The sequence below is a fragment of the Lepisosteus platostomus genome, chromosome 8, assembly GCF_059453375.1.
Source record: "Lepisosteus platostomus isolate fLepPlt1 chromosome 8, fLepPlt1.hap1, whole genome shotgun sequence".
Lineage (NCBI taxonomy): Eukaryota > Metazoa > Chordata > Actinopteri > Semionotiformes > Lepisosteidae > Lepisosteus > Lepisosteus platostomus.
The window spans coordinates 19,142,878-19,169,808 of record NC_142618.1 but is presented as its reverse complement, the minus strand read 5'-3'; the positions used below and the strand labels follow the sequence as shown (position 1 = coordinate 19,169,808).

The 26,931-nt window shown below is 37.6% G+C and overlaps 1 protein-coding gene across 2 annotated transcripts in view; it reads right to left on the bottom strand.

The window, feature by feature from the left end:
* The window catches only part of gpr158a (G protein-coupled receptor 158a), a 125,347-nt gene that overhangs the window by 76,273 nt on the left and 22,143 nt on the right, over positions 1 to 26,931 (bottom strand). For both annotated transcript variants that reach the window (XM_088642742.1, XM_088642744.1), the window contains exon 2: positions 24,839 to 24,944. In XM_088642742.1, coding sequence (XP_088498868.1) covers positions 24,839 to 24,944 — 106 coding nt within the window. The remainder of the gene's footprint in view (positions 1 to 24,838; positions 24,945 to 26,931) is intronic.

Sequence of the window (26,931 nt, the reverse complement as noted above, 5' to 3'; positions counted from 1 at the left end):
GGCGCGTTTATGAGTGTAACCAATCAAATTGTAGTACGCTGGGTAAGCGCTGGGTATAAATGAAGGGACTTTTGAGAGGTGCTTCAGACTAGCACTATACACTGTGCTGTACGTGTGTTCTGCTTCTCCCATACTGCAATATTAAAGACCTTACTATTAGAATGAAGAATCTATTTCTGCTCGTTTGTCAATGTCAATAACAAGGGGCATTCAGGAATGTAAACCATACATGTTTCAGATTAGAAGACACTGCAATGTATTTTTTCTATTTCAAATGATCAGTTTATATGAATAATGTCAAAATAAATCTGGACCATTGTAAGCTACTGTACTGTAGTTAGTTAGTTTAATCCATACTTTTGTTCTTTGTCACCAAATTAGAACATCAAAGAAACAGAATCTCTGTGTTTTCTCATATCTCATTTTTATTTCAGTTTTGTAAAATTAAAATTATTTTTTATAGAGTAATATCTACTTCATAATTACATTTTTATAAGTCTTAACTTACTAATATTTATGGTAAACACCTGCATATGACTAAATAAAGCAGAATACCACAAACCCAAGGTAGGTTATACTGTAAGTACTGTATGCTTCTTGGGTGAGCATTAGAGATTAACTTTCTTTGATTAAAGAAAAACCCTAAACAAAAATTAATAATTCTGTATACTGTGTGTAATTAAAAAGCAATAATTCTGTTAGTGTTATACAGCAATGTGATATACAGTATCTTATTTGGGGTTTTGCATAATCATTTTATTAGTGTGTTTGTCACTAGTACATGAATTGTGATGTGATGCAGCCCTTCCTTTCTCACTTGTCACTGTACATGTACTGTAATGACTAATGTAATGAGAAGTAGGAGTGAATAAGTATAGGTTGTGCAACATTTTTAAATGAAATGTTCCAACATGATCTCCATGCACAGTTAACAAGTACTATAAGTAGAATTTGTTGGCAAAACCATCTCGAAGTTGAGAGCAATATTTCTATTGGATTAAATGAGATTCATATTTCATAAACCCATTTCACATCACTAGAAGTTTTGTTGCTTCATTCTGAATCGTAGAACGTGATGCTATGCATACTGTACCAGGAAACATTGTCTATGTCTGATGTAAATTGGAGGTTTTACAAGTTACTATGTACATTTTACTTTCACTGTGGTTTGAAATGCACACATCAATGCAGATTCTTCCTTTTTCAGAAATATAAAAATAGCGTTGCAGTTTAATGTCCAGTTCTTGTAGAATAGGATTGCTTTATGCACAGTATACCAAATGAAGTATAAATAATAGAAGAAAATAAATGACCAATTAAAAGTAAACTAAGGACTAGTGTATTGAAAACCTTAAAGCGGCTCTTCCCAGACAGCTGTCTGTTGTCTGAATCTGAAGGCATTCTCCTTCATATTGAAGCCTGGTAGAAGCTGCCAATCAATCATTCTGTCATTCTGGCACATTCATTTGCTGATTGACAGGTGCAACTGGGGACATCTGCCTCAAAATGAAGGCCTTTTGGCAGAAGCAATCATAGAAGCACGGGTTTGTAAGTGTAGATTGTTAATGCTAGAAAGAGAAAACTATGTTATACTTATTTTCAGTCAACTCATACAGTATGTGAACCATACCCCCTAATAGTTTATTTTTGTGTTGACGCAGTTTGTTTCGCAACTAGTCTAAATGTGATTTCGTCCATGAGTGAATTTCTTCTGCTATCAAAAGTTTCTGAATTGTTCATTTAAGGGAAACAGATACAAACATGAGCTCAGCTGGTTGCTAGTAACTAAATGATCTGAGAATCCAGAGGTTTCCAGTACATCCACTGGGTTGGCTTTATCAATCCGTTTGAGGATTCTGAATCTTTGAATCGGGTATCCTTGTAGTTTTATCTGTTAAAAACTAAAAAGATTGATATTTCAGCATGTACTGTAAGTGTAGGACATTCCTTTAAGCCCTGGGATGTATTGGGTTGCTCTTCAAGTACTTAATAGTACATCAGAGAATATTGTTAATCATAATTCTTATAAGCGCTCAATATGCATTTGCATAAGATGAATCAAACCACAAATGATATATGTTTAGTAGGACTGACTGCACATATTTCAATCTATAAATCATGCATCGTTAGTAGGACTTATTATTCAGCATATTTCTTATGAAAGACATTGTGTCTTCCATAACTTTTACTTGACAAGTCTCCAATTCAATGTACTTTGTACAAACTGTACTGCAGCAGTGACAATATTTATATGATGGTAAGAAACAGAATTTTAGAAAGTCCCCAAACACAGAAAATGCCAACTTATTGTGATGCCTTGAGCATTCATGATCTAACAGAGGTACTTACTGTAAAACATTACAAAAAATAAGGCTGATAATAAATGCATCTCACTTCAGACTGTTTGTGACATTCAGGAAATAGGGCAGTTAATTACACTTTTAAAAACATTGCTTTTCATTTTCAGTTAGAGCAAGACTGACTATTTTTGGACTTGTTGGTTAAAACCTAACTATATCCTATACTGAAATACACCTAATGCCCCATTGTCCCAGTATATCAGGCACCAATCTGTAAGATATAAAAGTTTAAATTCATCTTGACTCTAAATAAAATGTATCTTAATGCTGAACAAGAATTGCTATGAACCACGCGATACCTGCTTTTCATATTTGCAACGATTTTTAAAAATTGTATTAAAAAAACATTTTCAGATCAGTACATAAGGATGAAATCCTTATTTCTGGCAGTCCCACACCCTGAAAGCCTTTCAGCTTTTAAAGCAATGGGAATTAGTTAGGTTTCTAGTGAAATTATGTGTACATTGCTGTAGATTGACTATCAGGCAGACGTTCTTTTATCCCAACAGGAAAAATACCCTGTGGGGTCTCCTTTGTGCTCGATAGTACTTGACAGCCTCACTAATAATCACTTCCAGATACAGCTTATACAGTACCGAGAACAGAAGATTCCAATTGCTGAAGCCTTGGCTGTTAAAGGACTAAACAGAAAGCAACGGCGCTAAAGATACTGTACACCTGTAATGTGACATCAGTTTTCAGTGACATCACCCATCTATTGAAAATTGTATTTATTCTCATCAGAGCTAATTAAGCCAAATGGATTAAAATTTTGGAAATGAACTTGGACACACTAAAGAAATTTAAAAAATGATTAAAAAGAGGAATTAAAAAGTTATCTGAACGTGACACTTAAAACCTTCAACCAAAAAACAAAATGCGCTACAGTATGTGTGGGGAATAAACTGCAATAAAATATGACATCTGTGCTCGAATGCTGGTCTTATTTTGGTCTGCATTTTAGCTCAAGAAAAATAAGGAAAAATAAAAAAACAAATATCTTGAATGTCACATTAAAAGATATTTAGGTGCTTAATGAACCCCTTTATTAAGTTGAGTTAGTAAATTAAAATGCCCTGTGATGGACTGGCATCCCATCCTAGGTGTACCCTGCCATGCACCTGTTGCATGCTGGGATAGGCTCCGGCTTCCCTGTATTAGATAAACGTTGCATGCTGCATACAGTATTTCTCACAGGTCATACTGTACATGATGAAACCTAATTTACTCCCACATTACTTCACTTGAAGCAAAGTGACTTGAAGGACTAAAGGAAAACCTTTAATATAATGGTTGCCACGTTCCATAACCTGACATTTAACGGTAGAGCTCATCCATATGTATAATTAACATAGGCAATAGTCTATATTGATCTCGAAAAGGTACTGTAGGTCTTGTTAGAGCTATTTGAAAAAGCAACAGCTGTTTTGGATACGCAGAGGACATACTGTATGACAGTGTATTTACATTTTTGGAAAAAAAATTAATTAAGTCCTTCATAAAACGTAAAAGGTTAATTCTCAAATCGCAGGCAGAAGGCATTTGGGCAGACACAACAGTTTGGACTAAGAACTAGCTAAAGAAAACTTAGTTCAGATGAGGAGGAACACTCGAATGGGGACAATGTAATTAGCACACTTCCCAGAATACAAGGGACAGGTTAGATAATGGTGATGAAACAGAGAAGGAAATGTAATTAGTGAGACCATTTTCAACCATTGCGATGACATTTTCAAGGCACATTTCATAATTAGTTGTTGAAAATAGCCTCACATCCACATGGATGAAGGCTGAAGGAGCTACTGCATCTTCATGTTTAACTTACAGTATATAAGGCCTTACTGCTGGTCTTTAATAAGATGCAAAGCTGGTCCAGTTTATTACAGCTTAGTTAGAAGTAGGATGACTTTTGATAGCCAGTTAATATGAGCTAATAATGTAGTTAATAATTCCTTACACTTATAGAGTGTTTTGACACTCCACTCGGAGCACTTTACAGGTAATGGGGATCCCCTCCACCACCCCCAGTGTGCAGCCCCACCTGGATGATGCTCCAGTCTGCTCACACACACCAGCTCCCAGTGGGGAGGAGAGCAGAGTGATGAAGCCAGTTCAGAGATGGAGATTATTAGGAGGCCATGATTGGTAAAGACCAGGGAGAAATTTGGCCAGGACACCAGTTAAGATACAGGTTATCAGTAAATGAGTACTTATTAACTTGTTTTTTAAATGTTGTCAATAAATGAGTACTTATTAACTTATTTTTTAAATGTTGTCAATAATATGTATTTTTAAAGTGAAGATTGTGAATGTTAATGTGAAATGGAGTAAATAGCCCAGCAGAACATTAGGTAAGGCAACATCTGGGACAAAAAGTGATTTTTGTTCTGATAAAAACCTTCACAAACATGTTTACAGTGGGAACTGTCAGAATGAAAGTGGACCAGAGGAAACAGCCAGTTTGTCAAGATCGTCATCTGCACACACAGGACAGGCTACCCTAATTTATCCTACTGAGACACATGTTAAAAAAAGATACTGTAATAATATACAATAAAAGGTCTGTTCTCAAACTCCTGATGCCACTTTCACATTCACAGCTCCAGAGGGGAAGTGTTAAAAGTAGAAAGAAGATCCAACACAATAGATTAATAGATTGCTTGTCTTACATAAGACAGCATCTGTCTCCCATAGATCCAATGTGGCTCTGGTGAACTGATCATTACAGCTGGAAATTTTCTGGAGCTATGATAAACAGTTACACCATTAATATGATTGTAACTGAGGAAAAAATATATTTCTTTGAATTTCTGTGAGCATGCTGTGAGAATCTGGTGTGATGCCTCAGGGGGGTAGTATACCGGAGGGCGGCTATCTTTCAGTCCCGGAGCTGTCACATATGGTGGAGGATGCAGTCATGGGATGTTGCCGAGTGGGGCAGTGTAGTTGAAATGTAGTGTAGTGGAAATAAAAAATACTAAGCTCATCATAGCCATGTTTTAACGGATGAGTACTTATCATATCTATTACTATAGCACTGAGTTTCTGTGTATGGATTGGACACTAGAAAAAGTTGTCAATTGGCGCCATACAGTACCTCTTTGAGAAAAATAAAACAAGCAGGAGTTCAGACACTTTGTCACAGCAACATGTCTTCATACAGTATATGCCTTGGATAGGTAAACAAGTTGATAAAAGTGGCCAGAGCTTTCATAAAATGACTGTCCAGCAAGATCACAGAAGCACATTATGCCAGTCTTACTAGTTCAATTGCCCAGGAAAAGAACTACCTTCTATGTAGTATTGCATTTCATTCAAGAATGTTCTTCAAAATAGGATGCTACATCTCTGTTCAAAATAAAATACTAGATGGCTGATATCATACGAGCACCATCATGCTTTTTTAATAGTTCTTCAACTTTAACATGTCAGATGGGAAATTATTTCATTCTAATTTTCATAGTAAACGTTTCTCTGACAGCTTGACTGAAGGTATGGAATGAGGTCTGGCTTGTTGGTTATTGAATTAACATTTTCAGGACGTTGTGGAAGAATGATGCGTTATGCTTCATTCTGAAACATTAACAGCACTGCGCAGTGTTAGCATTACTGCCTCACAGCTCCTGGGTTCAACCGCAGCTTGGGAAACCAATTTGTGTTGGAGTATTTTAACTGTGTTCACAGGGATTCTCAGCAGGTGCTCCAGTGTCTTCCCAAATTCCCCAAGTCATGCAGCTTATCCCAAATTCCCAAATGTTTGATTGGCTTTAAATGATCCATTTTTTGTGGGGTGTTAAGATATTAACTGCTATAATTAGTGGGGGAGGAAAAAAGTGTTTGTATCTTTATTTATCTCATTAATATTTACATCAGTTATCAAAAGAGATGGGCTAGCATCTTGAGGTCAACAGCCTGTCTTCTCCAGTTAATCTGAACTCTTGCTCAGTATCTTTACTGCCTCTCTTCCCTTATGCAAATGCTCGACTTTACACTCTTCACTTGCTGCATCTACTGTCACATCCGTCTAAGGATTCTTGTCCTTTCTACACCTTTCTCCGACGTCTCCCTCTTCTGACAGCTGCAACCCATCATCAATCCACTGGGAAAAGCTTTAAGAATACAATAAGCTAAAAGGGCAATACTCATTCTCACTGTTTTGTGGCAAAATCGTTTATAGATGCTGTCTCACTGATGAAACAGAAAGGTTCGGAAATCTTCCCTGCATTCTTAGAGCAACTGAGTTGAGAGAGATTAAAATGTGCTGTCACCAATTTAGAAAACTACTAGCAATGACAACATCATATAATATATAATAGCAAGATGAAACTACAGCTTGGCTAATGGTTTTGTGTTATTTGTCAAATGAGGTTAGTTGTATCCACCATTAGCCCTTGATGAGGAGTAGGTGACGTTCAAATGTTCAAAAAGGTTACTTACTTTTTTATCACACTGTACTGTACTGTATATGTTCACAAAAGCCAACATAAATAGTTAACGACACTATAAAAACAGCATGCAGGACCCTTAAAAAGTAAAGAGTTCTTCCAAGAATAAGAAATACACCAAAATGTGAGCACTGCAGCAAATATGGAGTTGGAGGAAAAATAAAAACGTTCATACACATAACTGATTTTTTCTGAAATGCAAGCTTGTACATGTCTGTTAATTTCATGATGGGATGGAGCATTTGAGCAAATGGCTTTGGAAATCCATTTATATCACATCCCTCATTAACTTCTGTTGCATTTACTGTCTGTTTTGTTTAAAAAGACTAATTAGGTGTTGCGGGATAAAACTCCCATTATGCAGCATTGAGCAGCTTTTTATAAAGCCAATGAAGTTTCAAGCCATTCTTGTAAATCGTGAAATATTGAAAATGAAAACAATTATCAAGTTGTGGCCTTTGATAACAAAAAGTTGCCCAAACACAGAATTGTATTAAATAAAATAACTTATCGTGTTCACCCCATATAAACACCTATTTTGTTTAATATGCATATAGTATATCATATTTCAAGTGAATATGCTACACTACTGTACAAAATATTAATCTATGGCTTTGAAGTATTAAGTTGGCTATATTGGTGAAATAGTTTCTTTCCAACATTTTTTTTTTTCATCTAAAAATGTATTACCATTTCCTGCAAATGAAACTTGACAGAATATTCTGCAAAATGAAAAGGACACAATTATCTATTCTAATCTTCATCAAGTGATTAATCTATAAACACTTGATTAAACATGACCTTTCCTTCGCGTTACTGAACAGAATAACTCATAAAATAAGACCAAAGCTTTTATATTCGAAGAGATGTTGCTACTTTGTAGCATTACAGCCTGTTCTGTGAGAAAGCTTTATTTAAGCTTTTCAATTGAAAAAAATTTATTAACGTTTATTTTTTCATATAAACAAACTGCACAACATGGCTTGACTAAGTGAAAATATTTTTTTTAAATCACTTTACTAAAGAAGTGCAATATTTTGTATGTACTGTCATATTTTTTATAAGGACTAAAAATTGTTTTAAAAGACTTGTAAATAAACCATTTAGTCATTATACTGTAAGATATGCAGTATAATATATTCCATCAGCAAAATACTATCCATGAAATATTATATTTTATAGGAGATTCCTATGGGCCATAAGACTTTTTTTAAGGGTTATCCAAGAACAGCCAGCCATGGAAACTTACTATAAATAGACAGGTGGTCGCTGAAAATAACAGATTACAAAAGCCAAAAATACTTTTAATTCCTTTAAATAATAAGGTTGCTCTGAGGTGTTTCCTGTGTAAATGGTTTTAAAAAAGACTGACAACTAATTCATCTAATATAATTTTCATAAGCATTCAATGTAAAAACCTTCGGATCTACTTTTTAAAGAAAGGTTATCAATATTTCTCTAAAATGCGTATTATGCTAGACACCCAAGGATTTACATATACAGTATAAAAGTGTTTTATGTGCCTTCCACAGCTCCAGAGAAATCTTATTAGTTTTTCAAAAAGAACAGCCTGTGTGTATCACACAATTATACTGTAGAAATCCAAAAGCATTTGATTTTTCCTGAATCAAAGATTCTTTCTGTGTTATTGTAGACCTTTGCAAAAAGCGATATACTGTAGATTGGTTTCTTACAATTTAGCACTAAACATTGTTGCTTCAACTAGAACCTTCTGTTCATCTGCTGCCCTGTCTTTGGAATGGGCTAAACCTTAATTTCTGTTTTATTCCCAGTTCATGTGGATTACAGTCAGGTTAAGTCTGACTATAACAACTGACCCAAGCTTATTACTGGTGGCTTGTTAGAAAGGTTAGTGAAGAAACCTCTTCTAGTCTGGTGTACCAAGCTGGGGACATGGTATTTTTCAAATAATCAATTAATGATTAAGCTAAATGAAGCTATTCCAACATACTTTGGATACTTCTCATTACTGTATATAAAAAGAAAAGTACCTGGATAGTTATTTGTGTCAAACGTAATGAGAACAAGCTAAATCTTTATACTTTGCTGTTCTTTTACTTTGTAAAGTGGCTTTCAGAAACAAATTTCTGTATCAGTATGGGCTCTAGAGCTGGTATATGTCCTGAATGGACGGTAAAGGGAATTTGATAAGATACAGTACAAACAACACATGTCCACAAGACTGCACTCCCATAGATCTGTTTCCAAAACGGGGATTGACAACCTCATCCAAACGTGAGGGTAAAGCAAACAAATAAAACAAACAGTTGGTTCAATTATTTGCTGACATACTTAATGTTTTGCCCAGGGTTAGACCAAGGTGCTACGACACAAATTTGGTTTTCCTGTACACTTCCTTGCAATGGGCACCAAAGGTATAGGATTTTTATTAATTGTTTTCCAGCTCTGAAAGAGCATGATTTTGACTTCATTCTCTCATTTCACTACACATTTGTGTTTGATACAAAGCTTCGCAGGTAATTATAGGGGGATTCAGTGCTGCACATCGTTGTCCTTTGTTAAGCGATGACAGAGTCATATGATTAAAGCTGCATATTATGACAACCTGCCTCTTTAGTTCTTCTTGTTTCCAAAGGAGCACTCACTGTTACTGAGTTTTATTTTCAAGTTAGTAGGAGTTGCAGGCTTTTTTAGGAAGTTTACAGTATGCTAGTTGAAAAGGTTTTGGATGTTGTGGTTTCCATCTTGTATATATTTAAAGTACACTTGATAATATAATGAAAATATACTCTGACTATATACTAGGTATATAAGGTAAATATACTAGGTAGATGTTGTGATTTTAAAGATCAGGGATGTATAGTTAGTAATGGAGATGATGGTGTATTACTAGTAGCACTGTTAGTATTATGTGCAAAATGCTTGTAAGTTTTCATAGTGCAGATGCACAGCAGGGTTGCATGTATTTTGGATGCAATAAGCCTATGTGTTTGTGCCTGTGTGCTGTGTGGTTACTTAAATGAAGTAAATAAGATTCAAACAGTATTAGCTTGTTAAATTGTGTTATGTTGACACCCACTTTAATATCATTATCTAGGCAGCTGCTGCAGTGTAAATACTGGCTAAATCTCAGTTTTCCATGAAGATAAATTATTCTCCATGGAGCAGTCCATCTGAATTTGACAGAAGAGGGACCTAATATTATTTCTCACAAACATTGTTTAACAAGATGTTCATCTCATCTTTGTGAAGCCTAGAAAGTATTATGGTGTCAAAGCAAAATTAAGCAGTTATTGCTCAAAAGCAAAGACAAACAATTCATGTTTTTCTGCTTGAATCACTTACTTACAGTATATACTGTTATCTTTTTAAAATAGTGTTACAATTACATACAGTGGGTAGATGTACAGTAGCTAAGTAAGTAAATACAGTCAAAGATTGGAAAACATGAATAAATGCTATGTTAATCTTAGTTCTTAGTACAAACAATAATAAAAAAATACTGTGCATATTTGTTGTAAATTACACTAGTTTTAAACTGAGAGAAAAATACAGATATCCTTTCATGGCAGTTTTGGAACCTTTTTTAATAGTACAATATTAAAACTATTCATGAGCCTAGCATTTACAGTAGGCTTGTTAATCTATGAAACAAGGTAGTTTCAAGTCAATAAAAACTGTGCTGGTCATTAAAAGCCAAATGTACATTAACAAGCCCATGATAGTGTCCATGAAATTCACGCCACTTATACTCTTCATACCTCTATAATATCTGAAGGTGCTCTGACTGGGTTCTGTAATCCAGCGGAGGGGCAGTAGAGCAAGGGTTACGTCACTAGCCGACTGTGACTGGTATTTCCCAGGTTGTGGTGCACAACTGGCTAAGCACTGCCAGAGGATGTATCGGTCTTAGTCGGCCCGGGCGCCCTTGGCCCCACGTGATACAGCTGAGACACGATACACTCATGGAGGAGCTTAGCCATTCCGGATTGGGCAGCGGAAAAAATCATCGTCGATTATAACACGTCCCTCATGTTTTAAAAAAGGGAAAGCTTTCCCCTTGCTAAGAGAAACAAAAAAACTCATCCCCCTTCAGATTTTGAAAATGTTAGATGTTTCCAACTTGGGTACTGGAAAAAGCTGTGAACTGTCAACACTGAGGCAATGTTTTAGGCAACAAGACAGTTCTTACTGTATGTTTTGACAATATCCGTAGATGCACTTCAGCTGTTAAACTGTTGACATGTTTACTGATATACAGTAAGCTGCCCAGTTTGGAAATGTCAAGTGCCCAGGGTCAAAGTTCATGTTTTCCTATAAAAGCATGTGAATTGAATCATCATGTCACATGCATGGATAAATCAAAGCTGGACACATTTCAATCACATCTAAACATGCTTACCAGGTATACAGAATTTCTTCATGGATTACACACATTACATAATAAATCATTCTACAATTCGCTCTTAAGTCATTAAACACCTTAACAGATAATGATTTGTTCCAGACAGGACAGGAACAGCAGAAATATTTGCAGAAAATTATCCTGTTTGCATTCATTCTTAGCTTTTCATAATTCAGTGTAAGATTAGAATGGAACTTTGGTATCATTTTTACGTTTGAACCATGCTCAAAGACGGACAGATATAAACACAGACAAAGTAAAAGGCTTGGAACACAAATCCTCTGGTGTTTCTGTGATAAGCAGTAGAGAAGACGTGTGCAGTACTACAATACAGTGTATGCAAAGCATCTCCAGCACACTCACAGAAGCCAAGAACGATGTGACGCATTCATCAAGCTTGGGACATGTTTATTGGAGCCCTGCCAGCTTGTAGGGTAATTTTTTTTCAAATGAGATGAGCATGTTAATTTTCATTTGTTTCAGAAATTTATATAATGGCATGCTGGTATGGGCTCCAACTCCTCCATGACTATGAATTGGAAGAACCCATTAGAAAATGGATGCATGGATAAATATAAAATCCAGATAGAGACAATAAAGGGATTTCATCTATTTATTTAGCAAGTGTTAGAGTATGGGAGGTTAAATTTCTACATTACTTTTGACAAAATGTCTTTTATAAAATGAAACGACGAGTTCAGTTCTTTAAGTCTCAGGTGAAATATAAATGGTAATAATCGATTAAGGGCTGGGTAAATTAAAGTTATTTGAATTTAGCTTTTCTTTGATACATGTACAAGGAAGGCGCGAAGGGACTGATGCACTCCTCTGGATATGTTAATAAAACAATGCAAGAATTTATTTTGTAAGTGCATCATGTGCTCACCTGTAATGTAAACGGATGCCAAAGCATATTTAGAACTTGTGGCAAAACCTGGAAACGGCAGTTTTCATACTGAGGAGAAGAAAATCCAGGTCTGTACAGTCAAAACTTAAGTAGAACTACATTTCCAGTGAGCATTTCTATCATTTTAACCTCGACAAGGTCATTGAAGGGCAACGACTGAAAACCAATAATTCAGAAAACTGTTTCAGCTGGAATTTTTTCAATCTCTCAACAGCTCCTACTCAGGTTAAAAAGTCACCACTCCTGCTAGAACACTAGTTGCCTACAGAAAAGGCTTCAAATTGTTTTTTTCCTGAGATTGTTTTGAAGAGTATACTGTGTATATAAACAAATTTCAGAAGTGACACGAAATGAACCAGCCTATTTCCTTCTAGTCAAAAATTCAGAAATTCCTGGGTGTCTAAGACATTTGTTTTCACACAAAAAGACATTCAGGATGAATACTGATATTCCTTAAATAGAAACCTGTACACAAAATGTATATATTAATCAATTGGTATTGATTAATATGTACTAATTGAAGCTGGCAAGGATATCATCATAAAAGTAACATTAAAGCAAATGCATGTGGTTCACTAAAATGGACACTCAAGAGCCACTTAGTCTTTAAACTTTTAACTTTTCTTTGACTTTTGACAATTCTTGAAGTGTACCCAGTACATGTTCATTCAAAACACACTTCAGCTGCTTTTAGGTTTCATACAAAAATGACATTGTTATTGTAATGAATCAGGAGGCTTGAAAATCAGTTCCTGACACCTGCCTGCTGTGCATGCATGTAAGAAAGATTAATAATTTAACCACACGAAGTCATGGATTTCTGAGTGTAACACCTCAGGTACTGTACATTCTTTTATTCTCTAACACATTGTAATAACAGAGCAAAAATGACCCAACTTTTATTTAGGACAGAGTTTTATTTGGATAACTAACACAACTACACAGCAGACTATATACACTATGCGGATATTTACAATTCAGCTGGTTTCAGTGTCTTACTTGCAATACCTTACTAAAGTATTCAGCCACTTGTACAGCTTGCACACCAGTTATTCCACTCATTCAAAGCAAAAAAAAAAGTGAATATATAAGTAACGTAAAAGAAAAATTCAAAAGACACACAACTACTCAAACCCTATGCTGTGGCAAACCTAAATTAATTAAGGTGCCCAGCATTACCTTTACAAGCCACATAATTAGTTAAGTGCCCTATGTGTTCAATAACAGTGGTTTACATGATTTCAGAATAAATACTCCCATCTCTGCAAATCTCTCAGTCAGGTAGTGAATTTCAGGCACAGTTTCAACCGTGACGATAAAGGAGCTTTCAAAAGAACTCAGTGATGGATGAAGTTACATAAAGGCTCAGGTCAGGAAAATGGTATAAAAACATTTCAAAGATCCATAATGTCAACTATTAAGAAAGGGAAGGCTCCCAGACATGGCCTGAATCAGGCTGTCCCTCCAAATGGAGCAGCCAGACAAGGAAGAAACAGAAAGGAAAGGTTAGGGAGGCTACAGTCAGGCCAACGGTGACTTTGAAAGAGTTACAGAGTTCAGTGGCTGATGGGAGAAAATGTCCTTGGGTAAACAATAGCCTCATTACTCCACAAAGAGGGTTTGTATGGAATTAAAAAAACATATTGGATCCCACAAGGGGTTTGCCACAAACCACCTCAGTGATACTTAAAGAAATTGTGCACAGAGAAGACAGAATCTGATTTTTTTAGACGAAGTGCACAGTGTCACATCTGAGGCAAACCCATCATGGTGCCTCACTCAGTCAACACCATCCCCACTGTTAAGCAAGGCCATGGCAGCATTATTTTACACAGTAGTTCTGTTTCTCATCAGTAGGGAATGGGGAGCCTTCAAGACTGATGAAAACATAGATGGAGCAAATTACTTGCAAATCTTAGAGAAGAACCTGCCTCAGACCTGCAGCTGAGACAAATATTCACCACAAAACAATGACCCAAAGTACAATCCGGGACGTCAGGTGAGATCATGGTCGAAAGGTGAAAGGTAGTTCAAAGTCCAGAAAGTACTAAGAGAGGCGAACAATCCAAATCAGAAGGCGAGGTTCAAGGTCGAGAGGCAGAAGAGTAGTTCAGAATCCAGGAGAAGTATAGTAAGCGAGGTTGAAAAAACTGCGAGGTAGAGCTCTCTACGAGAAGACTCAACACTGAGCAGCGATGTTTGGATGGTATAAATAGTGCTGCTTACCGCACGGTAGAGCGTGTGCGGCGCTTGTTATTATTAACCCGCTGCTGGTACTGGTTAGTTCTCTTATGAGTTGATCTCCGCTGGCTGGCGGTCGTGACAGTCATAAGCAATCCCCATGAACATGAGAGAACTTGAGCAAATCTACCTAAACAAATCGGCAAAGATAACACCAACATGCTGGTGTGAGAAGTTAGTAGTGATCTATCCAAGATCTATCCAAGAAGATCAGAGGATGCAATAGCTGCCGAAACACAAAGAAACATAAGGACAAAATCTTAGTTGCCTTAGTAGGAAGGATATTTTAAAGATATTAAAAGTCTGGTAGCTCCAAGTTGTCATAATAACGGGCTGAATAACAGAAAAAAGGCCTTCCATAAACTGTGTGGTATATTAACATAAAGGTCCATGAAGAACATATCTGATTTTCTTAAGGAAAGGGGGAAAGAAGATTATATTATATTATATTATATTATATTATATTATATTATATTATATTATATTATAACATTATATTTCTTCCACTGAGTATAACTGAGCAGTATAGGATGCTTCCAGTTAATCAAAATAATTTATCTTTATTGGAAGAAATAAAAATAAAAATGTGTCCAAAAAACAAAATGGGTTATTGGACCAACAATGACATGATATAAACACTGTAAGTACATCAATCTGCAAAGTGAGAGCTGACTGTTTAAGTCACGTCACTCATTTGGTTGCTTGTACTGCTAAATGTTCCAAGGATCTCATCTGGCATTTTGTGAAAGAAGCCAGGGTATCAGATGCAACAACATGGCTGGTTAGCTTTTTCCAAGCTCCTGTGCACATTACTGTTGTTTATTGGTGAAATAACTCTAAGATGTCGTTTAAGGAAGATCTGTATTTTCCAAAAAAATGAGGACTATCTCCTAGAACCCATGCAGATTACCCTCTCTGAAGTGCAGCATAGCAGGCAAGCTCCCAGGTGGCAGACAGCCACGCCTCTTCCACCTGTCAATCAGGGCCAGTTGCCAATTATACACAAATAGACAGGAAGCTTGATTCACCTGTGGTAATCACCACCTTCCCCATCTCCAGGTAGAGCCGGCTATTTAAGTTCAGTCCTGTCTGTGCTCCATTGTAGAGTTTGTATGTGTTTCGTTTGACTCTCAACCCAAATTTGTTTTGCCCCCTGCTTTGGATTTTCCCTTATGTTTTTTTTACCACATGCCTGGACTGCTTCGTTTGACCTCGGCTTTTGGATATTCCCTTGTGCCTTCAGTGTGTCCCCATGGTTTTGAGCTCGGCTCATGCCCTGACTGTCACGATCGTCATCCATCCTCTTAAGGGCACTCCCACCCTTTCATATTTTACTTTATTACGTGCACCTGCCCTCTGTTGAGTCTGTCATTATTTAAGCCTGGTGCTCCCGCTATTCCTGGCTCAGCATTGGGAGATGGATGCCCGGAAGCCCGCCTACCAGCGGGTCCAGGAGAGACCCTACGGCATAGGCTTCATCACGGCGTCCTGACTGAGTCCGGGGCTCGGAGAGCCTGGCCTCGTTACCCTGGTTTTATTCCCTGTTCCTGTTCTGGATCCTGTTCCGGATTTTAACCTTGTTTGTTTCATCTGGGATGGATCCCCCCCGGCTCCGGGACCCTGGACTGCACCCCAGACTTCCCCCTTGGACTGTCTGAGTTTGTTTGCCTGTGGCACGCTCCCCGAGCACCGGATCACCGCCGTCACGCCCCCCTGTCTGTCAACCCATCCTGATCCTCTAAGTCTCTTCCTTGTTGTCCTTCTCCACTTACTTCCAGATTATACCGTCTGCATAGGGTCCTGAACTACGCTTCACGGGAGCCTGGACTGGCGACCCATTATACTGACGACGCTTCTGGAAATCGCTTTGTCTGTTTGTCTGCTCGCTACACTCATCTGTTGCTCACCTGTTTACCTTTGCCTGCTCTTGGGTTCATCTTACAACCCAAAGACCTCTTCTTAACTCTACTTGAGTGACGGTACATTACATTATACTCATTATACACCAAATTATACATATATAATTAAGTTCTTAATACCTTTTTTTCTTACAGAATAGCAGAATATGTTTAAACTGTTGTCATTCATTCTCTGTTGATTCAGTACCCATCATAACGCTTCTGTTAAGATCTGATTCTTTCACAATGAACTTTCTTGAAATCGCAAACTTTTGGACCCATATCCGTAATGATTATAATAAAGCAGTTCATTGTAGAATTTGTGTCTGAACCTCTTGTAAACTTGTTAATCAGAATATTATCATTTTAAAGACTCAACCTATTCAACGGGTGGTCACATACTGTAGGTGTGTTCAGAAAGGCACTCCCATCAGAGAACAATCTGTTTGCAAATAAAACCTTGCACTGTTATACTATTTTGTGATTAACCAAAAGTTAGCATTAGGCCTTAGGTCTTCACAGGTATCATTTACTACACCAGAACAAAAGCAAATAATGGAAGTGATCAAAGCTAGCCTGTTACTAAAACAAGAACTCCCAGGGCAGAAAAAACTGCAAAAAACAACAACTACAGCAACAACACCCAGCAACACAACAGCAAATGAAAGCTTTTTACTTGAAATAAGCTTCTAGGCTAAACTAAGCCTGCTTTAAAAATAGCGTTTATTGGAGGTTTTAAATCACTCTCTGAGCTGGCTTACCCAAGGAATAACCCAACCTTTTCATCTCAGTATTAAACTTCAACATGATTATATATACACAAAGGGGCCCAAAGCAGATAACGTTAGATACAAAAACAAGTAAGGGTTTTTGTTTAAGAAACGATGCTCCCTATGTCTATCTCCTGCATAAGACTGGAAAGCATGAAGTCAATTCCTCAACAGAGCCAAAAGCATAGAATATAAATATACTGTAGGATTGTCCCCTTCTCTGAAACAATGGAAACCAAATACTGTCAATTAATTTACTGAGGCATTTTATGCATTCACTGCAACACAGAACCAAAATGAGATACAGAATCTGGACAGTAAAGGACTGGCATTTGCAGAAATGATCTGATTCATAGTTTCCATGGTCACACAACAGTTTACAGCCATGATCAGCATCAGACCTCGTATATTTGACACCTATTTATTTATAGGCCCACAAATGTTTTATGAATACAGCCCATTGTGTTCATCTGCCTACTCTCATGTCTGTTTTGGCAGATATGATTATCTGGGATTCTGCCCTTTCTCATATCTGCACAGTCTAATCCCAGTGGAAAACTCTCAAAGGTGTGTTATCAATGGCTAAACACTCATTGTGAGCACCGACCTTTTTTAAAGAGAATGAAGCTCCCTTATGTGTTCTTTTCGGGGTTTTGGGGTTTTTTAAACCAAGTAAATATCATATAAAATGACCAGACATCCTCACATGGATAGGATGTGATGGATGTGAATGTAGATGTTCATGAATCTTTGGGCTGATACACTTGTTTTCATAAAAATGGAAATGTGTGGACTTCACATAACTTTCCTTCAGATAATACAAAAACCAAAACTCAAGCTGTGGTCTTAAAAACATTTTCTAAGGCAAGAAGTTCTAAGGCAATCTGACACACTAAATAATTTTTTAAAACAAAGTGCTGAAATTCAAAAAAGAACACCATGTACTGCATATGTACTTACCTCTTTCCAGCACTTCACGATAAAAATAAAGCACGAGGTGATGTTTTATCACTGGGGAGAAGAAAACAACCGGAAAATGGTGCAATACACCATGAGGCCACTTATTTTTTGCCAGTATGAATTAAGACTAAACTCTAGAGAATGTTTTGCTGAAAAAAAAAGGTTTTGTTAATGGTGTTCCTAAGTCAGGGACAAGTATGAAATAAATGCCACAATGAATGAATGTGATAGACTGTCATTAGGTACAAGGATGTCATGAGGCATGAACATTGTGTCCATCCCAGCCCTATAAAAACCCATTATTGACACGCTACCGTTCCTCCATGAGATGTCACGACTGACAAGAGCAGGTAGGATCTGGACACTTGGGATAATGAACTCTGAAATGTCACAACATTTGCTTGCACATTATTTTAAAGCCTATCGAGCAATCTTTTTCACCTGTTAGGCCATATAAGGGCAATTGTTATTGTTGGTGATCAATCTTGTCCTGGAACGTCATGTATTAACAAAGCAAGCCAGAGCTTGTCGTCTTCAATATCTTCATCATCGATTTTAATTGGCCAGAGCTGCTGAAATTTCTACTCTACTGTCTGGACTTGAAACAGACCAATAAGTGACAGAAAAAGTAGTGCTAGTAAGCTATGAGCTGTAGTTCTTTATGGCCAAATTCGTGCTCAGCACTGAGGGAGATAGCAATATACAGTATATGAGGTCCAAACAATGGAAAGATCTCCTTTTTTCTGAGGTTAAAGCTGAGCTTTGCCTATGACTGAGTCTGTGTGTGTGTAACAAGAGTGGTTTCGTGAGAGAACTGTGATGCTGTGGGGTGCAAATCAGTTCCAATCCAAATGTCGTGTTGTACAAGGTAGTCACACTGCCCAACACCATGTGGATAACGTTGTGACCAGTCCTCATTCCATTGTGAGTGCAACCTGGTGGTCACAGATAGCTGATAGTTCAAAGCATTCCTTCCCAGCCCTATAAAAACAGGTAGGATCTAGACACTTGGGATAATGAACTCTGAAATGTCACAGCATTTGCTTGCATACAGTGTACATGCATACTATGCATACAGTGTTCAAGAGCTTCAGTAGACTTCAAAGCCACCTGTTACAAGCCCAGGTGAACACCTTAAACAAAAAAAAACATGGCAAACTCTTTTTGAGATGTACTGTATGTGACTTGAGATGTATGTTGTGTGTTAAAGTCACATCCATTGCTAGGCATCAGTTACCTGTACATGCCCTCATGACCTTATTACATTCATGTCAACCTCAGTTAATTGCATTCATCAGATTAACTAAACACTGTTAGTGCCATACACATCTCTATTAAGACATAAAAAAATTTTTTCAAACACATGACAACATTTTTATAACCTCACAGAATATGTACTGTATATGTAACCCAATAGCAGGTGGTAGCCGTTACTGCCTTGTCTGGGTGCACAGGAAAACACAAATTTTGGTTGTCTCAAAGATGATGAACTACAGTACATATGCAAACTATACCTCCCATAAACCCACTGGGTGAGTTCTTGTAGCGTTTCTGTGTTATGAGTCACTAAGCTGCCAGTCAGTTGTGATGCCCTGCAGGTCGCACCCAGGAATGGTGGTCTCACTGGTGGTGGTCTGGTGTAATACCCAAGAATGCACTGAGAACAAAGCCACATGGGCTCATTGAGTTACAAGGTTTATTTCTGAAAAATGAGAAAAATACTACAGAGGGTTTCCAGATGATTCCTAACGGCGGCCAAGGACACAAGCGGCACTGGTCCACATCTGGCAGAAAGAGGTCCACAGCTACAGCACTTCTTTTCAGTATTACACCATCCCAAGACATCCCAAGACTCAGCAGTGTCCATCTCCACTACCAACCCCAGGGATCAAATCCCAGCCACCTGGCACCCTCTATGCTCTGGATCCACATGGGGTGGCAACTGATATTGTACAGGCAGACCACAGTGTTCATCAATCACACCTCTCCCCATAGTTCGAATGTGCAGATTGGCTCACCAGAAGGCACACCCCTGTGACCCCTCCTCTCTCAGACAAAGTTGATGCTCTGGCTATGGCTGGGTGTACTAACACTTCTTATTTTACCAGTCCTGGTCTTAGATGGGGTACCATCACCCTCTCATTTGCTTCTCATCTGTAGAAAACATTTGATTCTATTATTGATGTAATCCCTAGAAAAGTCTCAAAACCCAATTTCGAAGACATTCAGTTTGCAATTATACTGAGCTACTGTATATTCTAAATCCTTAAACTATTTTTTTCTTATTCAAGAACAATGATTGCTTTGCATTCTTTTTTTGTACTGTAAACAAGTTTTTTTTTTTATTTCCATAAAGTAATTTACGATTGACTCATGCTAAGTGTATTATGTTTCGAGGACATTTGTCCCAATAACTGAATACTGATTAAACAGAGAAAATAAATCCCCAAACTTCATACAAACAGGAACAGACTGATGAGACAGGTAGAAAGGCAGACATAAATATTTACATCCTCGCCTTCACAGACATTTAGACAGAAAGCTAATAACTTTTACAGCACAGCATGATGTATTTTAAAATCCAAAAGACCTCCATGAAGGGGAAAATCTTCACAAGCTGTCAGCAGAGCCAGGTCTCATTAACATCAGAGTTCTTTGAAGCTATTTATCTCCATTTTGACAGTTCTATAGCGCTATAGAAAAGACTCAATTAATATTTATTTTTTCCAAACTAACCCACATAATATAAACTCCTATTAACTCCTGTAAATATATCAAATGCAAATACTTCTGAAACTTACATATACTGAGCATTAAAAGAAACATATAATATTTTAGTCAAATAAAATATGTAGATTTTAGATAGTGATTGAAGGTTTCTGTTGTCATTTTAAGTAATCGATCATTTATAAATAATCATGTCATACTCAAGTAATCATGGCATGCTTGCACACATACAGTAAGAGCATAACACCATGCTCTTATTCACTAGTAACAGTAACTCACCGCATTAGTGAAAGAGCTGACTGGACATGACATGATTTAACATGATTGTCAAGCTCGGTGAAAAGAAAAAACAATAGCAGGAAACAGAAGAAGTAGCCCCCTTTTATCAAGAGAGCAACATCTTCTTGCCACCGGTACCCTGGGGGCTGACTAAGTCCAGGAGCACCTGAAAACAGCCAGTCAATAATACGCAACGATCTGGGAGACAAGGCACCTCCCCCAGACTGACACATGAACTCCACCTTCGTGATCACGTTGGTGCTGCCGGTTCCGCTGCCCCAGAGATGCCACGTCTTATCAACCCAGATCACACAGGGGTCCGGTTCTCACCAAAGTTCAACACCACAAAATGTGGGGATCCAAGCAACACCCCAGAAGTATTTAACCAGCACCAGCTGAGCCAAGTGCTCACTCTTAATGAAGCAAATTTTTGATTGACTTCACCAAGTGTGGAGCAGTTGAGCATTCAGCGTACTAACCAATAGGGAGGTCAAAGTGTGGTACTCTAGGCAGGTGAGACCAGTTGCACAGAGCACCGCTTCTCGTGACTGATGGCAACCTACCAACACCACTCTGATCATGACCGGGGACCCTCAACCTGCTGCCCTTCCTGCGTGCTAATCCTGATGGGACCACACCCCATTAAAACAACATACTTCTCATGTCCCAGTCCTGACTTCCTGACTGTCTTGAACTGAGAAACCGACAGCTGTGTGGTTGTGTGGGCGAGGCTCTACTCGCCAGACCTGAGCCAAATTCAGCAAAACTGTGTGGGAATAAGCCAAGATTATGTGACATCTAAGGGCCACAGAGACCAGCGAACAGGCCAGTGCTTGTTCTGGCTCCGCAGGAGAGGAATGGGATAGAACCCTGCATGTCAGCATCTGCATCCTGGTGCAAAGCATAGGAGGAGTGGAGCTTGTACTGCTTTCAATAGCAGCCACACATGTCACTAGCCTGTGGCTTTCAGAGTAGATCTCCTATCGATCAACCCTATTGATGACTAATGTTAATCGTCGTAATCAATTCATCGACGCTATGTCATGTCTCTCCAATACAATGTCAATGCAACTGCAATAAGAAGATTTTCTGGTTTTCTTCATAATAAATTTATTGCACTTCCAGTCGCATTCTTCTTTTGATACTCAGTATAAAATGCTTTCAATAGTGCATTCAGCATCAAGAGAGGCTTTGTGCTCTGTAAGATGACTAAGAACAGTGGTATCTTTAATATGAGTAGTAGTTTATGTCTCACAATTGATGGGGTTAAAAATAGACTTTCAGATATCAGGTGAGGTAGGATAAGGAGTGGATGATTCACAGGTTAAAATCAATTGTTGGACAGGTCTTTTAGGATATTTCTCTGTATAGAAAATTCTATTGGCTGGAAGAAAGATGTACTGGAAATTTTCAAAAAAGCAATGGGGTAAAAGCCCAGAATAAGTGACTGTCGGTCACACTTCCACCTTCCACTGTTTTTTTTAAGGTTTGTACAGAATTAGCTAAAAAATTTACAGCTAGGTCAAAAGAGTGTAAAACGAATTCATTTGTCAAGTAAAACAAGTATGACACATAAAAAGCAAAAACCAATTCAAGAGCACATTCCGGAAAAGCCCCTAGATTTTAATATGAAACCAACACCTCTGTATTTTTTTCTTCCTTTATTGTAGTAGTGTGATATTGCTCATCACGCTGGTGCTTTCTTTAACACAGTACAACACCCTGCACAGGCAATGCTACCTGCCCTGGTTTGGAAAGCAGAAGAGTGTGGGAGTGGGATTTCTCCTCTGCCCCAGTCTCATCGCCTTTAAAGAGCTCAGGGGCACCAAAACCAAGGTGGCAAGGTGATGACTGGTTGCAGGTCTCATGTGAAAAGGATCAAAGCGAAGAAAAGATCAAAGAGCACGGGAAGCAGGGACACTCTGCAGTTTATGTACACAAAATGAACATTTAGGAGAAAGGACACTGCTCCACCTCGTATATTACTCCTCCAAAGTTGAAGCAAAACTAGTCTCAGTAGCCACAGACTGAATATACATGTAATGTTGGCAAAATGATGTGATTAGGTTTACTGAGAGCATCTTTAAATGAAAGTGTGCCGCCTGAACTGTTCACTAACTCTACCTGCTTATTCATCCAGATGACCAAGAAAAAATGTTGACTTTTCTTTTTTCAGTACATCCACTTTCTAATTTTACAATATACTGTGTTACACAAAGTGTCATGTCATGTCATGTCAGCAAACCTATTTCAATTACCCTAACTGTAGCTCATACTATAGAAAACTGGTTCAGAAGGGTACGTCATATTGTCCGTATGTTTACAATGATAGAGGCGAAAGAAATTCAGTGCAGTCTGTTCAAAAAGCAAGTGACACTAACAGGCTTCTTGAGTTGTTATTCCACGGTTTTAACCTGAAGTGGATGTCTGTCTCATTATAAATAATTCTGTTTGTCTCATACAGAATTAAGCACACAAAAAATGTTTAGATTGATTTTTGACCTACAGTACACTGAGAAATGCTGGCTTCTGTATCTCAGGTTGAATCAATTAAGTAGCTCCTGTAGCTATTTTTGATCTTGTGCATCTTTCCGGATGTTTTCCAGCCCTGTTCTCCTGGGACAAATGTTTGCTAGAAGGTTTCCAGTGATAAAGTGAGATATATTTCCTTATTAGCACGTTACAGTACATAATGTATTCTGTATATTATTTTGAGCGAGTGGATTCCTGAATATATTTCATTTTTATTGCAGACAAAAATCAAACAATTATTTACTGTACAGTATATGTGAAGCCTTTAAACAAATGTTATTGGGATCCCCTGAGTGCAATTTCTGGTCGCATTGCAGATTCCTAAATTCTATTTACACTTAGCATTCACTGACCCCCTGAACACAAGAACTGAGACAATTCCCAGGGTTTGCATTAACATGCATGAATTTCAGACAACACATTCAGCAGAATAAAAGCCAAAAGAAGAAGCAGTGCACTAATGTCTAAGGTTGTACAGGAATATACAAAATCCTCTCTCATACACCTCTTATGAGGCGTGGTGTACTTTTCTTAAGAAAGGTCTGACTAGTCACTAAAACTCATACACAAATTTAAAGAAGAAAATTTGCAAATATCTGGGTAAATACAATATTGTAATTTAAAGGCCTGATGTACTCCAGCAAGCTCAAGCAAGCAAGCGAACCACACAGACAAAGAGCACAGTTAATTATTTAGGATGCCTGCTGCAATCCATTACTCTACATTTATTATAGAAGAGAAGATCCATGCTAGGTTTAAAATAACCTTTCTATATAATAATCTGATCATATTTATTAAAACAATTGGAAAGTATGAATCACCAATATTGAATTGGGTTTCCAGTTAAATTATAATGGTTTTCTTTGTCCTTTGTATTTTTGAATAAAATTAAAAGCAGGAAAGAACAAAATCATCAAATGTAAATATACAGTAACAGCACTGACATTTCTAAAGGTATCATACCAAAAAACCCAAAAGTCAATGTACTATAGAGCCAAGATGCATTTTCAAACTGAAGAGCCAAAAAACTTAGGAGCTGAAATAAATTTTTCAGCATTCCTTTTCAGTTCACAGCTTGTGAATGCATAATATCACTGTGTAATAATAAACTGTGCATACAAAATATTACTGCATAATAATAAACTGTAAACACATAATATTAGTGTGTAAAAATAATCAGTTATGGAAATAACTAAATTGCTCAAAAGACTTTTCATACTGTCTGTGGAAAATATGGTATTTTCTTAAAACCCGCAAACATTTAAGCTAATCATGCAACGAGTGATTTCTTTAAGCTCTTCTATAGACACATCACTCTGAGGGAAACCTCACCTCTGTGATGTTCAGGTTACATCTGTGGGTCCCAGCAAACCATCCATCATCGGAACACTGGTCAACATCCACATTCTGAAGGTTGACATCAACACGAACCACTCCCCTGAAACAAATATTAGGAGAAACATTACAGTTCTTGAAAATATCTGACTTCTACCTATTAAATACTGTACATGTGAAAAATGTATAAAATACAAGATGCAAAACCCCTTCCTTTCAACTCACGATGTAGTTTTTTTTTTCAGTTGTGTTTCAGTTATGTTGCCACAAACAATAAATGATTAGCACAAAAAACACTTATGCTCTTGAAAACAGAAGCAGGCTCATTTCTGTCCTCCTCAGATCAATGTGCTGTAGCTAATGGCGTATGAAATTCTGTAATTAGCAGACACATTAAGAAGAATGAATTTGCATTAGAGTACCATACTTCTAGTAGTTTCTAAATTGGTTTTCACTTCACTGTGCACAGTTTATAGCGGCAAAACAACAAAACAAAAAACCTGTAAACTTCTTAAATTCCATAATAAACTTGTGTTGATATCTGTGTTTCTCCTATTCAGTTCAAAACATTCCTGGCCTTTTTCATAGAAATAACAAAATGAGGATGAATGCTTAACATCTATCTAAACTACCAGATTCTCTGTTTATGATGGCAATTCTCTGCAAAGCTTAATGGCAGGCAGTTACTCTAAATATGTCCACTTTTTGTGGCACACATGAAGGAACTATTGTACAATACTATTAAACATTGATTTTTATTGTTTCTTTTTAAAACAGCAAAGAAGAAACCATACAAAGCTCCAGCTACTTGATAGAAATGTACTGTAGGTGCTTATAATTTCAGCTGCTCGTTCAATTATTAATGCTTTTGCCCCTGGTGCTGCTGATCTTTAAAAAGCCATTAATGCTCTGTGAGACACCAATAAAATGTTACAGGTTCCAGCTCAGCACTTGCTCATAATGAAAATCCCTTTCACACATTTAACAATGAGGCTGTCTGAAAGGCCCTCTCATTATAATTAGTAGCAATAAAGGATAAGGTTACAAGAGTCTCCTATCAGATCAAAAATCATGCAAACAATTCCAAGGGCTATAATTTCATTAATATGAGGTTTTGTACTGTTAAATCTATAAAAGCAGTTGCACTTATAAAAAGCATTTTCGCCCATTGATTTATTTCTGGAGATCCGTACCCAAAATCTGCAACCCAGTTCCAATGTGTGGTAAATGTGACCACAGCAGTTTCTGCGAACCAGAATTTTGACTGACTAGTTCTGTTAATAATCCTTGTAACCCATAGTAAATGATAAATAACTGAAATAGGAAGTCTTTCTTTAGAAATAACAATGAAAATACCACATCCCCAAAAAACGACGTGAACGTTATGCAGAGCTGCTAACAGAGATCGATCGGTGGTGACATACGTGGCTCTTCTTCTACAATGGCTGTACATCCCGCAAAGCAGATCTCTGCTTCAGCCTCAGCAGAGACTCAGTTTGCAATGAACAGGCAGCTACGTATCTCCTTCTTCAACACGCTTTCAAGCAAGCAATAGGGATCATCTCAGGGGGATCTAACTGGCTCATCCTTCCTTTTGATTGCCTCCGACTCTGGATGAGCAGTGGTCATCCTTGCTCAATGTGGGTGAAACCTTCATCATGGGGACCACCTGGATTAGTGGAGAGCCCAGTAGTGGTTGGACCACCTCATCTCAGTGTTGTAACAGACACTACTCTGAACCTATTTAGTTTCGCAGAGTGAGAGCTCTAAAACCCAGGACTAACCAACACCTGTATAGCTTCTTTCCCCAGGCTATAACTCTCATAAACAAGGACACTTCTTAAATTCCTGACTAGTTGTACATTTTTATTTAACAGTACATGCCACTGATATTTTTTGTAAATATATGCAGTACCCATTGTACGTTTTATTATTCAACTGTACATACTTTTAAATTGTACATATCACTGAGTTTGGTTTTATCTGTAGGTTTTTTCTTTTATTTTATTGGAATTTATGTTGACGCCTGCACCAAGAGAAATGCCTTGTCGATTTTGTACTTGGCAAATAAAAGTTTCTAACCCCAACTC